The 15,504-nt window shown below is 62.6% G+C and overlaps 1 protein-coding gene across 2 annotated transcripts in view; it reads right to left on the bottom strand.

Annotated features, from left to right (window-relative positions):
• Positions 1–15,504, bottom strand: part of LOC115647974 (uridine-cytidine kinase-like 1) — a 42,164-nt gene that overhangs the window by 11,882 nt on the left and 14,778 nt on the right. For both annotated transcript variants that reach the window (XM_030554962.1, XM_030554963.1), the window contains exons 3-8: positions 14,939–15,045; positions 14,377–14,547; positions 9,121–9,192; positions 4,924–5,113; positions 4,445–4,506; positions 3,017–3,033 (exon numbers count right to left, since the gene is read on the bottom strand). In XM_030554962.1, coding sequence (XP_030410822.1) covers positions 3,017–3,033; positions 4,445–4,506; positions 4,924–5,113; positions 9,121–9,192; positions 14,377–14,547; positions 14,939–15,045 — 619 coding nt within the window. The remainder of the gene's footprint in view (positions 1–3,016; positions 3,034–4,444; positions 4,507–4,923; positions 5,114–9,120; positions 9,193–14,376; positions 14,548–14,938; positions 15,046–15,504) is intronic.

Here is a 15,504-nt window from a genome sequence, read left to right as displayed (position 1 = left end):
TTGATGACAATATATATCTCCAGATCAGTGGCACCGCTATGGGCACCCGCATGGCCCCACAATATACGAATGTTTTTATGGCCGACCTGGAACAACGCTTCTTCAGCGCTCGTCCCCTCACACCCCTTCTCTACCTACGCTACATTGATGACATCTTCATCATCTGGACCCATGGGAAGGAGACTCTGGAAAAATTCCACCACGATTTCAACAGCTTCCACTCCACCATCAACCTCAGCCTGGCCCAATCTACATGGGAGGTCCACTTCCTAGACACCACAGTGCAAATAAGTGATGGTCACATTAACACCATCCTATACTGAAAACCTACCGACCGCTATGGCTACCTTCATGCCTCCAGCTTCCATCCTGGCCACATCACACGATCCATTGTCTACAGCCAAGCACTGAGGTACAACCGCATCTGCTCTAACCCCTCAGACAGACACCAACACCTACAAAATCTCCACCAAGCATTCTCAAAACTACAATACCCGCATGAAGAAATAAGGAAATAGATCAACAGAGCCAGACGTGTACCCAGAAGCCTCCTACTGCAAGACAAACCCAAGAAAGAAACCAACAGGACTCCACTGGCCATCACTACAGTCCCCAGCTAAAATCCCTCCAACGCATCATCAGGGACCTACAACCCATCCTGGACAATGATCCCACACTTTCACAGGCCTTGGGTGGCACGCCAGTCCTCGCCCACAGACAACCTGCCAACCTGAAACATATTCTCACCAGCAACTGCACACCACATCATAATAACTCTAGCTCAGGAACCAATCTATGCAACAAACCTCGATGCCAACTCTGCCCACATATCTACACCAGCGACTCCATCACAGGACCTAACCAGATCAGCCACACCATCACCGGTTCATTCACCTGCACCTCCACCAATGTAATATACGCCATCATATGCCAGTAATGCCCCTCTGCTATGTACATCGGCCAAACTGGACAGTCTCTACGGAAAAGGATAAATGGACATAAATCAGATATTAGGAATGGCAATATACAAAAACCTGTAGGAGAGCACTTCAACCTCTCTGGCCACACTATAGCAGACCGTAAGGTGGCCATCCTGCAGCAAAAAAACTTCCGGACCAGACTTCAAAGAGAAACTGCTGAGCTTCAGTTCATCTGCAAATTTGACACCATCAGCTCAGGATTGAACAAAGACTGTGAATGGCTTGCCAACTACAGAATCAGTTTCTCCTCCCTTGGTTTTCACACCTCAACTGCTAGAACAGGGCCTCATCCTCCCTGATTGAACTAATCTCGTTATCTCTAGCTTGGTTGCTTATACATACCTGCCCCTGGAAATTTCCACTACATGCATCTGACGAAGTGGGTATTCACCCACGAGAGCTCATGCTCCAAAACGTCTGTTAGTCCATAAGGTGCCACAGGATTCTTTGCTGCTTTTACAGATCCAGACTAACACGGCTACCCTCTGATACTTGACACAAAGTTCATGCGGCATGGGACGCTCGGCTTCACTGCCCCCCAGCTCCTCCAGGGGCAGGGCTAGCAGCAACCGAGCTGGGCTGCAGCAACTGCTCCCCAGGACTATCTGCCGCATTCCTGGTGACCAGAGCCCTCCTCCCACAGCAGGGAGCCCAGCGTGCACCATGGCCCTGCCTGGCAGGGGGTTAGTGCCAAGAGGCTGCGGAGAGGCCTGGGTGACAGCACCAGCCCTGCAGGTCACACACACACACAGCACCGTGGGCAGGCTCTGCTCCGCTCCACTCCTGGGGGCTGGAGCTCAGGGCTCAGAGACAAACAAAGCCAGTCATGAGTCAAGGGGACGTCCCCCACAAGCCAAGCAACACACACAGGAGCGGCCAGGGCAGCAGGGAAGGAACAGAGACAAACTGTCCTCACATATCCCAGCGCAGCTTCCTCTGGTGCAGACACCGCGGGCCCACAGGGACAGGGGAGGACACGACGGGGGACAAAAGAGAGACAAACGGGAGTTAGAGGGCAGCAGGCAGCAGCAGCTTCCTGCTGTGGGGAGAGGAGGACAGCCCAACAGGGCCCGAGGGGAGAAGCATCTGGCCCCAGCCCTAGCGAGAGCAGGGAGCTACTGGAAGCACCTGGAGGAGGGAAGCAGCCTGGTCCCACCTAGCTGCAGGGACAGGGATGGGGGTGGAGCTGCCTGGCCCCAGCAGGTGGCCATGGAGGACCCCCGCCCCGTTTTGGCTTTGCCCTGCCACAGCCTGGCAGCAGCAGCAGCACGGCAATGTCTGAGCACAGCACGCCCAGCAGCGCTGCGTTAAGCTGGCAGTCCCAGTGCGGGAGTGTGCACTGGGGCTGCTGCCCCTTTCCAGACCCCTATGGAGGAGCCAAGCCAGCTCCCCCCCGCCCCACACGGCAGCTGAGCCCCACGACTCAGCAGCACAGCCTGGCCCAGTGCGAGCAGCAAGGAGAGCGGCCAGAGCGGTTCCAAGGGGTCAGACCCCCCCCATATACACACACACTCCCCTCGGCTGCCCAAAAGGAGGCCAGCAGAGGAGGCAGGGCACAGGTCCCAGCGCACCTCGCTCCAGGGAGCTGTACCAACAAGCTGCCAGCAAGCCGCAGCAGCTCTCCCTGCTCCAGGAGTCCCTCAGAGACTCCAGAGGGGATGCGATCGGCAGCTCCCAGGCTGCAAGCCACCCAGCAGTGAGCTCAGCTGCGCCAAGCAGAGGCCCCCCAGGGGACCCCAGCACACGCTGTGGAGGGCCGGAGCCATCCCCAGTGGGCAGGTGGCAGCTGCAGGGGCTCCCAGGCAGCCAGCTACAGGTGCAGCAGCAGGGAGTCTATGCACATCATGCGCCACAGGAATCAAGTGGTCACTAGCGCTGCCAGCCCTTCAGCAAGGCCAGTGCTCCCCATGCCTCGTCTGTGTGGCTGCTCCCTTCCCCGGTCCCGGCACTGCGCCCCAGGGACAGGTCTGGGCTGCTCCCCTCCCTGCACTGCTCCCTGGGCTGAGGGGAAAGGGGCCGCACTGCACCCATCGTACCTGACCGTGATTTCACGCTGCAATGGCGAGAGCCCACGTCGGGAGACAAGGTGATTACAGGGCAGGGGATGGGGAGAGAAATACAGAACATCTGTCACTGCACGCAACTGGCTACAAGCCAGCCAGCCCCACAGCAGCCCAGCCCCCACGCCCACCCCGATGGCAGCCCAGCACCTCCAGCCATTGCGAACTCCGAGAGCAGGCAAAGCCACAGCACAGCCATCAGCAGAGGGTGCACGTATATCCATGGAGGGGCAGGGCTGGACAGGAAGGGGGCTCTGGGGCAGGATGGGGGCACTGGCAGGGCTGTGTGTGAGGAGCTCAGGGCTGGCAGGAGGCTGTGGGGCGGGAAGGGGGCACTGTCAGGGCTGTGCGTGGGGAGTTCAGGGCTGGCCGGGGGCTGTGCGGCAGGATGGGGGCACTGGCAGAGCTGTGTGTGGGGAGCTCAGGGCTGGGCTGACAGGAGGCTGTGGGGCAGGATGGGGCACTGGCAGGGCTGTGTGTTGGGAGCTCAGGGCTGGGCTGGCAGGAGGCTGTGGGGCAGGATGGAGGCACTGGCAGGGCTGTGTGCGGGGAGCTCAGGGCTGGCAGGAGGCTGTGGGCAGGATGGGGCACTGGCAGGGCTGTGCGTGGGGAGCTCAGGGCTGGGCTGGCAGGAGGCTGTGGGGCAGGATGGAGGCACTGGCAGGGCTGTGTGTGGGGAGCTCAGGGCTGGCAGGAGGCTATGGGGCGGGAAGGGGTCACTGTCAGGGCTGTGCGTTGGGAGTTCAGGGCTGGCCAGGGGCTGTGCGGCAGGATGGGGGCACTGGCAGGGCTGTGTGTGAGGAGCTCAGGGCTGGCAGGAGGCTGTGGGGCGGGAAGGGGGCACTGGCAGGGCTGTGCGTGGGGAGTTCAGGGCTGGCCAGGGGCTGTGCGGCAGGATGGGGGCACTGGCAGGGCTGTGTGTGGGGAGCAGAGGGCTGGGCTGGGCTGGGCTGGGCTGGGCTGGCCGGGGACTGCAGGTCAGGACTGTGGGACCAGGCGAGCAGGGGCCAGCTACCAGCGTGGGGCGCTAGACTGGATAACAAGGGGGTGCGGGAGACGTGCAATGGGGTGCCCTGGGCCAGCCACCTCAACCCCTGCTTGCTCTCACCCCGCCCCCCTCAGCCTGGCTGGAGGCACCACTGGGGCACCAGGGGCCTTGAGACGGGGACAATCCTGGGTCAGCAGGAGCCACAGGACTCGGGGCCCGTGTCCCCCCCAAAGCGCACACTGACCAAGGGGCTAGAGACAGCCACCGCCAGGCTGGACCCAGCGCCTCCCTGCCCACAGCCCTTCCTGCCCCAGGCCCTAGCCCAGCCCCCCTCACCTTCTCCAGCCCCCCACCCTGGCCCAGCCCCAGCCCCCTTCACCTTCTCCAGTCCCCCATCCTGACCCTGCCCCCCTCACCTTCTCCAGCTGGCTGTGCACATGCTGCACAATAAGATCCAGGGCCACAAAGTTCTCCCCACCTGACAGGGGAGCAAGAACCGGAAATGAACCACAGCCCTTCTGCCAGCCCACCAGCCCTGCCCACCCCACACTCCTCCCCTCCCCGGAGCCCAGCCCACCCCACACAACACCCCGACCCCTCAGCCCAGCTCCTCACCCGCTCACCCCCCACCTGGAGCCCAACCCCCCAGCCCTGCCCACACACAACCCTGATCCCCAGCCCAGCTCCCCACCCACTCACCCAACACTTCCACCGCCCTGGAGCCCATCCCCCAACCTGCCCAGCCCTGCTCACCCTGACACCCCTTCAGATACCCAGAGCACTGCCTCACCCGCCCTTGCCCCTCCTGTCTGCCCGACAGCCCACCCACTGCCCACTTGGAGCCTGGCCTCACTCCCAGATCCACGGAGACTGGCTCCCCCGGCCCTGGCCTCACCTCTGGGCACCACGATGTCGGCCACCTGCACGGTGGGCTCGATGTACTGCTCGAAGGCCGGCTTGACGAACTTGTTGTACTGCTTGATGACACCGACGATGTCACGCCCGCGCTCCATGATGTCACGCTGCAGCCGCCGCATCAGCCGGATGTCGGAGTCCGTGTCCACAAACACCTTCATGTCCAGGAGCTGGGGGGCCGGGAGGGTGAGAACCCGTCCGGGCCCTCCCCCTGCACACCCAGCTCTGTCCACACAGAGCACAATGGGCTGGTTCTCAGGAGAGGCCAACTGGCTGTTCCCCTCCCCACAGGCCAGTGTCCCCCACCCCACCAGGGTGCTCTGAGGACAGATCTCTCCTCCTCACCCGTTCCCAGGCAGCGCCCAGCCCCCGCAGGCACCCGGGACAGAGCCCAATGCACCAGGCAACGCCCAGCCCCGGCAGGCTCCCGGGACAGCACCCAGCCCCCGCAGGCAGCCGGGACAGCGCCCAATGCCCCAGGCAGCACCCAGCCCCCACAGGCAGCCGGGACAGCGCCCAATGCCCCAGGCAGCGCCCAGCCCCCGCAGGAACCCGGGACAGCGCCCCCTGCCCCGGGCAGCGCCCAACCTCTGCAGGCACCAGGGACAGAGCCCCCTGCCCCAGGCAGCGCCCAGGCCCCGCAGGCACCTGGGACAGCGCCGAGCCCCTGCAGGCACCCAGGACAGCACCCTCTGCCCCAGGCAGCACCCAGCCCCCGCAGGCACCCGGGACAGAGCCCAATGCACCAGGCAGCGCCCAGGCCCCGGCAGGCTCCCAGGACAGCACCCAGCCCCCGCAGGCAGCCGGGACAGCGCCCAATGCCCCAGGCAGCACCCAGCCCCCACAGGCAGCCGGGACAGCGCCCAATGCCCCAGGCAGCGCCCAGCCCCCGCAGGAACCCGGGACAGCGCCCCCTGCCCCGGGCAGCGCCCAACCTCTGCAGGCACCAGGGACAGAGCCCCCTGCCCCAGGCAGCGCCCAGGCCCCGCAGGCACCTGGGACAGCGCCGAGCCCCTGCAGGCACCCAGGACAGCACCCTCTGCCCCAGGCAGCCCCCAGCCCCCGCAGGCACCCGGGACAGCGCCCAATGCCCCAGGCAGCGCCCAGCCCCGGCAGGCACCCAGGACAGCACCCAGCCCCAGGCAGCGCCCAGCCCCCGCAGGCACCCGGTACAGCGCCCAGCCCCCGCAGGAACCCGGTACAGCGCCCCCTGCCCCGGGCAGCGCCCAACCTCCGCAGGCACCCGGGACAGAGCCCCCTGCCCCAGGCAGCGCCCAGGCCCCACAGGCACCCGGGACAGCGCCCCCTGCCCCGGGCAGCGCCCAACCTCCGCAGGCACCCGGGACAGAGCCCCCTGCCCCAGGCAGCGCCCAGGCCCCACAGGCACCCGGGACAGCGCCCCCTGCCCCGGGCAGCGCCCAACCTCTGCAGGCACCCGGGACAGAGCCCCCTGCCCCAGGCAGCGCCCAGGCCCCGCAGGCACCTGGGACAGCGCCGAGCCCCTGCAGGCACCCAGGACAGCACCCTCTGCCCCAGGCAGCACCCAGCCCCCGCAGGCACCCGGGACAGCGCCCAATGCCCCAGGCAGCGCCCAGCCCCGGCAGGCACCCAGGACAGCACCCAGCCCCAGGCAGCGCCCAGCCCCCGCAGGCACCCGGTACAGCGCCCAGCCCCCGCAGGCACCCGGTACAGCGCCCAGCCCCCGCAGGAACCCGGGACAGCGCCCCCTGCCCCGGGCAGCGCCCAACCTCCGCAGGCACCCGGGACAGAGCCCCCTGCCCCAGGCAGCGCCCAGGCCCCGCAGGCACCCGGGACAGCGCCCCCTGCCCCGGGCAGCGCCCAACCTCCGCAGGCACCCGGGACAGAGCCCCCTGCCCCAGGCAGCGCCCAGCCCCCGCAGGCACCTGGGACAGCGCCAAGCCCCTGCAGGCACCCGGGACAGCACCCAATGCCCCAGGCAGCATCCAGCCCCCGCAGGCACCCGGGACAGCGCCCTCTGCTCCAGGCAGCACCCAGCCCCAGGCAGCACCCAGCCCCAGGCAGCACCCAGCCCCCGCAGGCACCCAGGACAGCTCCCCAGGCAGCACCCAGCCCCCGCAGGCACCCAGGACAGCTCCTTCTGCCCCAGGCAGCGCCCAGCCCCCACAGGCATCCAGGACAGCGCCCCTACCCCAGGCAGCGCCCAGCCCCCGCAGGCACCCGGGACAGCGCCCCCTGCCCCGGGCAGCGCCCAACCTCTGCAGGCACCCGGGACAGAGCCCCCTGCCCCAGGCAGCGCCCAGGCCCCGCAGGCACCTGGGACAGCGCCGAGCCCCTGCAGGCACCCAGGACAGCACCCAGCCCCAGGCAGCATCCAGCCCCCGCAGGCACCCGGGACAGCGCCCTCTGCTCCAGGCAGCGCCCAGCCCCCGCAGGCACCTGGGACAGCACCCAGCCCCAGGCAGCACTCAGCCCCCGCAGGCACCCAGGACAGCTCCCCAGGCAGCACCCAGCCCCCGCAGGCACCCAGGACAGCTCCTTCTGCCCCAGGCAGCGCCCAGCCCCCGCAGGCACCCGGGACAGCGCCCACTGCCCCAGGCAGCGCCCAGCCCCCGCAGGTACCCAGACAGCACCCTCTGCCCCGGGCAGCGCCCAGCCCCTGCAGGCACCCGGGACAGCGCCCTTGCCCCAGGCAGCACCCAGCCCCCGCAGGCACCCGGGACAGCGCCCAATGCCCCAGGCAGCGCCCAGCCCCCGCAGGCACCTGGGACAGCACCCAATGCCCCAGGCAGAGCCCAACCCCCGCAGGCACCCGGGACAGCGCCCAATGCCCCAGGCAGCGCCCAGCCCCCGCAGGTACCCAGAAAGAACCCCCTGCCCCAGGCAGCGCCCAGCCCCCGCAGGCACCCAGGACATTTCCCCCTGCCCCAGGCAGCACCCAGCCCCCGCAGGCACCCAGGACAGCGCCCTTGCCCCAGGCAGCACCCAGCCCCCGCAGGCACCTGGGGTAGTGCCCCCTACCCCAGGCAGAGCCCAACCCCCGCAGGCACCTGGGACAGCGCCCCCTGCCCCAGGCAGTGCCCAGCCCCCACAGGCACCCGGGACAGCGCCCTTGCCCCAGGCAGCACCCAGCCCCCGCAGGCACCCGGGGTAGTGCCCCCTACCCCAGGCAGAGCCCAACCCCCGCAGGCACCTGGGACAGTGCCCCCTGCCCCAGGCAGCGCCCAGACCCAGCAGGCATCCGGGACAGCGTCCCTGCCCCAGGCAGCGCTCAGCCCCCGCAGGCACCCGGGACAGCGCCCTTGCCCCAGGCAGCACCCAGCCCCCGCAGGCACCCGGGACAGCGCCCTTGCCCCAGGCAGCACCCAGCCCCCGCAGGCACCCGGGACAGCGCCCAATGCCCCAGGCAGCGCCCAGCCCCCGCAGGCACCTGGGACAGCGCCCAATGCCCCAGGCAGAGCCCAACCCCCGCAGGCACCCGGGACAGCGCCCAATGCCCCAGGCAGCGCCCAGCCCCCGCAGGTACCCAGAAAGAACCCCCTGCCCCAGGCAGCGCCCAGCCCCCGCAGGCACCCAGGACATTTCCCCCTGCCCCAGGCAGCACCCAGCCCCCGCAGGCACCCGGGACAGCGCCCTTGCCCCAGGCAGCACCCAGCCCCCGCAGGCACCTGGGGTAGTGCCCCCTACCCCAGGCAGAGCCCAACCCCCGCAGGCACCTGGGACAGCGCCCCCTGCCCCAGGCAGTGCCCAGCCCCCACAGGCACCCGGGACAGCGCCCTTGCCCCAGGCAGCACCCAGCCCCCGCAGGCACCCGGAGTAGTGCCCCCTACCCCAGGCAGAGCCCAACCCCCGCAGGCACCTGGGACAGTGCCCCCTGCCCCAGGCAGCGCCCAGACCCAGCAGGCATCCGGGACAGCGTCCCTGCCCCAGGCAGCGCCCAGCCCCCGCAGGCACCCGGGACAGCGCCCTTGCCCCAGGCAGCACCCAGCCCCTGCAGGCACCCGGGGTAGTGCCCCCTGCCCCAGGCAGTGCCCAGCCCCCGCAGGCACCCGGGACAGTGCCCTCTGCCCCAAGCAGACCCCAGCCCCCGCAGGCACCCAAACAGCGCCCCCTGCCCCAGGCAGCGCCCAGACCCAGCAGGCATCCGGGACAGCGCCCCTGCCCCAGGCAGCGCCCAGCCCCTGCAGGAACGCCATACCTTCAGCAGCTCCTTATTGGCAAAAGATAAAATCCCCTCGAACACGACCACATTGGCCCCATAGATGGTTTTCTGCAGGGAGAAAAGGGCCACACCACGCTTCAGAGACCGGTAACCCTGCCCCTGTGCACTCCCCCACTGCACCCCATGCCCCTGCCCTACCCCAACCCATCCCATCCTTCCCACAAACACACACACAGTGCACTGCTCCCAGCCCTCCCCTCCCCTCAGGAAGCCGTACGTCTTCTGATAATAAGAAACGTAGGGTAGTGGTGGTTGGAGACTCTCTGCTGAGGGGGACGGAGACACCCATCTGTCGCCCTGACCGTTCATCCCGGGAGGTATGCTGCCTGCCAGGGGCCCGTATCCGAGATGTTACAGAGGCATTGTCGAGGATTATCCGGCCTTCTGACTACTACCCCATGCTACTCATCCATGTGGGCACAAATGATACTGCGAGGTGTGACGCTGAGCAGATCAAGAGTGACTACAGGGCTCTGGAGGTACGGGTTAAGGAGTTTGGAGCGCAGGTGGCATTCTCTTCGATTCTTCCTGTCGAAGGTAGGGGCCCGGGCAGAGACAGATGCATCGTGGAGGTGAATGCCTGGCTGCGAAGATGGTGTCACCAGGAGGGCTTTGGCTTCCTCAACCACGGGATGCTATTCGAGGAAGGACTGCTAGGCACAGATGGCGTTCACCTTTCGAGGAGGGGAAAGGCCTTATTTGCACACAGACTGGCTAACCTAGTATGGAGGGCTTTAAACTCGGTTCGACGGGGACAGGTGACCAAACCCCACAGGTAAGTGGGGAACAAGACCTGAGAGATGGGTTGGAAACAGGAGGGAGCATGGGCTATAATGGCAGAGAGAAAGGAGGGTCAGGGCAAACCTGGGAGGCAAGATCAAACCAGTATCTTAGATGCCTTTATACAAATGCGAGAAGTATGGGTAATAAGCAGGAAGAACTGGAAGTGCTAATAAATAAATACAATTATGACATTGTTGGCATTACTGAAACTTGGTGGAATAATACACACGACTGGAATGTTGGTGTGGATGGATATAGTTTAATCAGGAAGGATAGACAGGGGAAAAAGAGAGGAGGTGTTGCCTTATATAATAAAAATGTACACACTTGGACTGAGGTGGAGATGGACATAGGAGATGGAAGGGTGGAGAGTCTCTGGGTTAGGCTAAAAGGGGTAAAAAAAAACACAGGTGATGTCATGCTGGGAGTCTATTACAGGCCACCTAATCAGGCGGAAGAGGTGGATGAGGCTTTTTTCAAACAACTAACAAAATCATCCAAAGCCCAAGATTTGGTGGTGATGGGGGACTTCAACTATCCAGATATATGTTGGGAAAATAACACCGCGGGGCACAGACTATCCAATAAGTTCCTGGACTGCATTGCAGACAACTTTTTATTTCAGAAAGTTGAAAAAGCTACTAGGGGGGAAGCTGTTCTAGACTTGATTTTAACCAACAGGGAGGAACTTGTTGAGAATTTGAAAGTAGAAGGAAGCTTGGGTGAAAGTGATCATGAAATCATAGAGTTTGCGATTCTAAGGAAGGGTAGAAGGGAGTACAGCAAAATAGAGACAATGGATTTCAGGAAGGCGGATTTTGGTAAGCTCAGAGAGCTGATAGGTAAGATCCCATGGAATAAAGACTCAGAGGAAAAACAACTGAGGAGAGTTGGCAGTTTTTCAAAGGGACACTATTAAGGGCCCAAAAGCAAGTTATTCCGATGGTTAGGAAAGATAGAAAATGTGGCAAAAGACCACCTTGGCTTAACCACGAGATCTTGCGTGACCTACAAAATAAAAAGGCGTCATATAAAAAATGGAAACTAGGTCAGATTACAAAGGATGAATATAGGCAAATAACACAGGAATGCAGAGGCAAGATTAGAAAAGCAAAGGCACAAAATGAACTCAAACTAGCTATGGGAATAAAGGGAAACAAGAAGACTTTTTATCCATACATTAGAAGCAAGAGGAAGACCAAGGACAGGGTAGGCCCACTGCTCAGTGAGGAGGGGGAAACAGTAACAGGAGACTTGGAAATGGCAGAGATGCTTAATGACTTCTTTGTTTTGGTCTTCACTGAGAAGTCTGAAGGAATGTCTAGTATAGTGAATGCTTACGGGAAGAGGGTAGGTTTAGAAGATAAAATAAAAAAAGAGCAAGTAAAAAACCACTTAGAAAAGTTAGATGCCTGCAAGTCACCAGGGCCTGATGGAATGCATCCTAGAATACTCAAGGAGTTAATAGAGGAGGTATCTGAGCCTCTCTCTATTATCTTCGGAAAATCATGGGAGACGGGGGAGATTCCAGAAGACTGGAAGGGGGCAAATATAGTGCCCATCTATAAAAAGGGAAATAAAAACAACCCAGGAAACTACAGACTAGTTAGTTTAACTTCTGTGCCAGGGAAGATAATGGAGCAGGTAATTAAGGAAATCATCTGCAAACACTTGGAAGGTGGTAAGGTGACAGGGAATAGCCAGCATGGATTTGTAAAGAACAAATCGTGTCAAACTAATCTGTTAACATTCTTTGATAGGATAACGAGCCTTGTGGATAAGGGAGAAGTGGTGGATGTGATATACCTAGACTTTAGTAAGGCATTTGATACAGTCTCGCATGATATCCTTATCGATAAACCAGGCAAATACAATTTAGATGGGGCTACTATAAGGTGGGTGCATAACTGGCTGGATAACCGTACTCAGAGAGTAGTTATTAATGGCTCCCTATCCTGCTGGAAAGGTATAACAAGTGGGGTTTCACAGGGGTCTGTTTTGGGACCAGCTCTGTTCAATATCTTCATCAACGATTTAGATGTTGGCATAGAAAGTACGCTTATTAAGTTTGCGGACGATACCAAACTGGGAGGGATTGCAACTGCTTTGGAGGACAGGGTCAAAATTCAAAATGATCTGGATAACTTGGAGAAATGGTCTGAGGTAAACAGGATGAAGTTCAATAAAGATAAATGCAAAGTGCTCCACCTAGGAAGGAACAATCAGTTTCACACATACAGAATGGGAAGAGACTGTCTAGGAAGGAGTATGGCAGAAAGAGACCTAAGGGTCATAGTAGACCACGAGCTTAATATGAGTCAACAGTGTGATACTGTTGCAAAAAAAGCAAACGTGATTCTGGGATGCATTAACAGGTGTGTTGTAAACAAGACACGAGAAGTCATTCTTCCGCTTTACTCTGCGCTTGTCAGGCCTCAACTGGAGTATTGTGTCCAGTTCTGGGCACCGCATCTCAAGAAAGATGTGGAGAAATTGGAGAGGGTCCAGAAAAGAGCAACAAGAATGATTAAAGGCCTTGAGAACATGACCTATGAAGGAAGGCTGAAGGAATTGGGTTTGTTTAGTTTGGAAAAGAGAAGACTGAGAGGGGACCTGATAGCAGTTTTCAGGTATCTAAAAGGGTGTCATCAGGAGGAGGGAGAAAACTTGTTCACCTTAGCCTCCAATGATAGAACAAGAAGCAATGGGCTTAAACTGCAGCAAGGGAGATTTAGGTTGGACATTAGGAAGAAGTTCCTAACTGTCAGGGTAGTTAAACACTGGAATAAATTGCCTAGGGAGGTTGTGGAATCTCCATCTCTGGAGATATTTAAGAGTAGGTTAGATAAATGTCTGTCAGGGATGGTCTAGACAGTATGTGGTCCTACCATGAGGGCAGGGGACTGGACTCGATGACCTCTCAAGGTCCCTTCCAGTTCTAGAGTCTATGAGTCTGGAGGGGCTCCCGCCCTGCCCCGCCCCACATGCCCCCTGCCCTCCCCTCCCCTCGGGAAGCCGTACGTCTGGAGGGGCTCCCGCCCTGCCCCACATGCCCCCTGCCCCCAGCCCTCCCCTCCCCTCGGGAAGCCGTACGTCTGGAGGGGCTCTCACCCTGCCCCACATGCCCCCTGCCCCCAGCCCTCCCCTCCCCTCGGGAAGCCGTACGTCTGGAGGGGCTCTCGCCCTGCCCCACATGCCCCCTGCCCCCAGCCCTCCCCTCCCCTCAGGAAGCCGTGTGTCTGGAGGGGCTCCCACCCTGCCCCACATGCCCCCTGCCCCCAGCCCTCCCCTCCCCTCGGGAAGCCGTGTGTCTGGAGGGGCTCCCACCCTGCCCCACATGCCCCCTGCCCCCAGCCCTCCCCTCCCCTCGGGAAGCCGTACGTCTGGAGGGGCTCTCGCCCTGCCCCACATGCCCCCTGCCCCCAGCCCTCCCCTCCCCTCGGGAAGCGGTGTGTCTGGAGGGGCACCCACCCTGCCCCACATACCCCCTGCCCCCAGCCCTCCCCTCCCCTCGGGAAGCCGTACGTCTGGAGGGGCTCCCACCCTGTCCCACATGCCCCCTTCCCCCAGCTCTCCCCTCCCCTCGGGAAGCGGTGTGTCTGGAGGGGCTCCCGCCCTGCCCCACATGCCCCCAGCCCTCCCCTCCCCTTGGGAAGCCGTACGTCTGGAGGGGCTCCCGCCCTGCCCCACATGCCCCCAGCCCCCAGCCCTCCCCTCGGGAAGCCGTACGTCTGGAGGGGCTCCCACCCTGCCCCACATGCCCCCTGCCCCCAGCCCTCCCCTCCCCTCGGGAAGCCGTACGTCTGGAGGGGCTCCCGCCCTGCCCCACATGCCCCCTGCCCTCCCCTCCCCTCGGGAAGCCGTACGTCTGGAGGGGCTCCCGCCCTGCCCCACATGCCCCCTGCCCTCCCCTCCCCTCGGGAAGCCGTACGTCTGGAGGGGCTCCCGCCCTGCCCCACATACCCCCTGCCCCCTGCCCTCTCCTCGGGAAGCCGTACGTCTGGAGGGGCTCCCGCCCTGCCCCACATGCCCCCAGCCCTCCCCTCCCCTCCCCTCGGGAAGCCGTACGTCTGGAGGGGCTCCCGCCCTGCCCCACATGCCCCCTGCCCCCAGCCCTCCCCTCCCCTCGGGAAGCCGTACGTCTGGAGGGGCTCCCGCCCTGCCCCACATGCCCCCAGCCCTCCCCTCCCCTCGGGAAGCCGTACGTCTGGAGGGGCTCCCGCCCTGCCCCACATGCCCCCTGCCCCCAGCCCTCCCCTCCCCTCGGGAAGCGGTGTCTGGAGGGGCTCCCACCCTGCCCCACATGCCTCCTGCCCCCAGCCCTCCCCTCCCCTCGGGAAGCCGTATGTCTGGAGGGGCTCCCGCCCTGCCCCACATGCCCCCTGCCCCCAGCCCTCCCCTCCCCTCGGGAAGCGGTGTCTGGAGGGGCTCCCGCCCTGCCCCACATACCCACTCCTTGCGACGGCTGTGCGTGGTGAAGTCATACACCGGCACCTTGACGCTCTTGCCCTTCTTCAGCTTGCGCAGCACGCTGATCAGCAGGTCGAAGTCGAAGGCGTCGGGGTGGTCAAAGTTGTACTCGTTGCGGGCAGCCAGCTCCTGCTGCTCCTTATTCAGCACCTGGGGAGCGGTGTGGGCGTACAGGGAAGAGGGTGGAGCAGCATACCGGGGAGGGGCACAGGTGCAGTATGTGGAAGAGAGGGAGAGGGGCACGGGGAAGGGTTGATAAGATGGAAGAAACTTAGTCTGTTTGATCTGCCAAAATTCAGAAACGGAGCCCAGTGTCCCCACCCTGACACCCCCCAAGCAGCTGCACCACTGGTGGGGACCCAGGGCCGTCTCCCAGGCAGAGCTCAGGAAGCCCAGCTCTCCAAGCCTTCAGCCTCAGCTAGGCTCTGGCCCTCCACCCCCATTCCCAGCAGCTGGTCAGCCTCAGGGCTGGGGCAGCTGAGTGCCAGAGCCCTGTGCAGCCCTGTCGGGGCTCCCCCTTCCCCCGGGGCACACTGCTCACCTTATAGAAGCAGTCCATGGACAACAGCACCACCCAGGGCACATCCAGGGCCTCAATGATCTTATTGGCCACTGTGGTCTTGCCTGACGCGCTCCCTCCACATAGACCTGGGGAGAGAAATCCACCTGGGACGCTGGCACTAGCCGCTGCTTCCCCAGCGCAACACAGAGGGGCCCGAGCGACCTCCCCATCCAGGAGAGTCACAGGAAGGTCAGCATGGAGAAAACAAGTATCAGAGGGTAGCCGTGTTAGTCTGGATCTGTAAAAGCAGCAAAGAATCCTGTGGCACCTTATAGACTAACAGATGTTTTGGAGCATGAGCTTTCGTGGGTGAATACCCACTTCCTCACCCACGAAAGCTCATGCTCCAAAACATCTGTTAGTCTATAAGGTGCCACAAGATTCTTTGCTGCTTTTATGGAGAAAACAGCCACATCCCACCCCCCATCTGGGGAGAGGCAGGGGAACCCTATCGGCAAGGGCTTGTCACCAGCACGCTGCAGCTTGAGCCCGCCCCCGACATACCCAGCAAGGCTCCCCAGGGAACGCTCTGGGCCAGTAAGCAA

The sequence above is a fragment of the Gopherus evgoodei genome, chromosome 3 (genome assembly GCF_007399415.2).
Source record: "Gopherus evgoodei ecotype Sinaloan lineage chromosome 3, rGopEvg1_v1.p, whole genome shotgun sequence".
In the NCBI taxonomy this organism is placed as follows: domain Eukaryota; kingdom Metazoa; phylum Chordata; order Testudines; family Testudinidae; genus Gopherus; species Gopherus evgoodei.
Note: the sequence above shows the minus strand (reverse complement) of the source record. Positions and strands in the feature narration are given on the sequence as shown.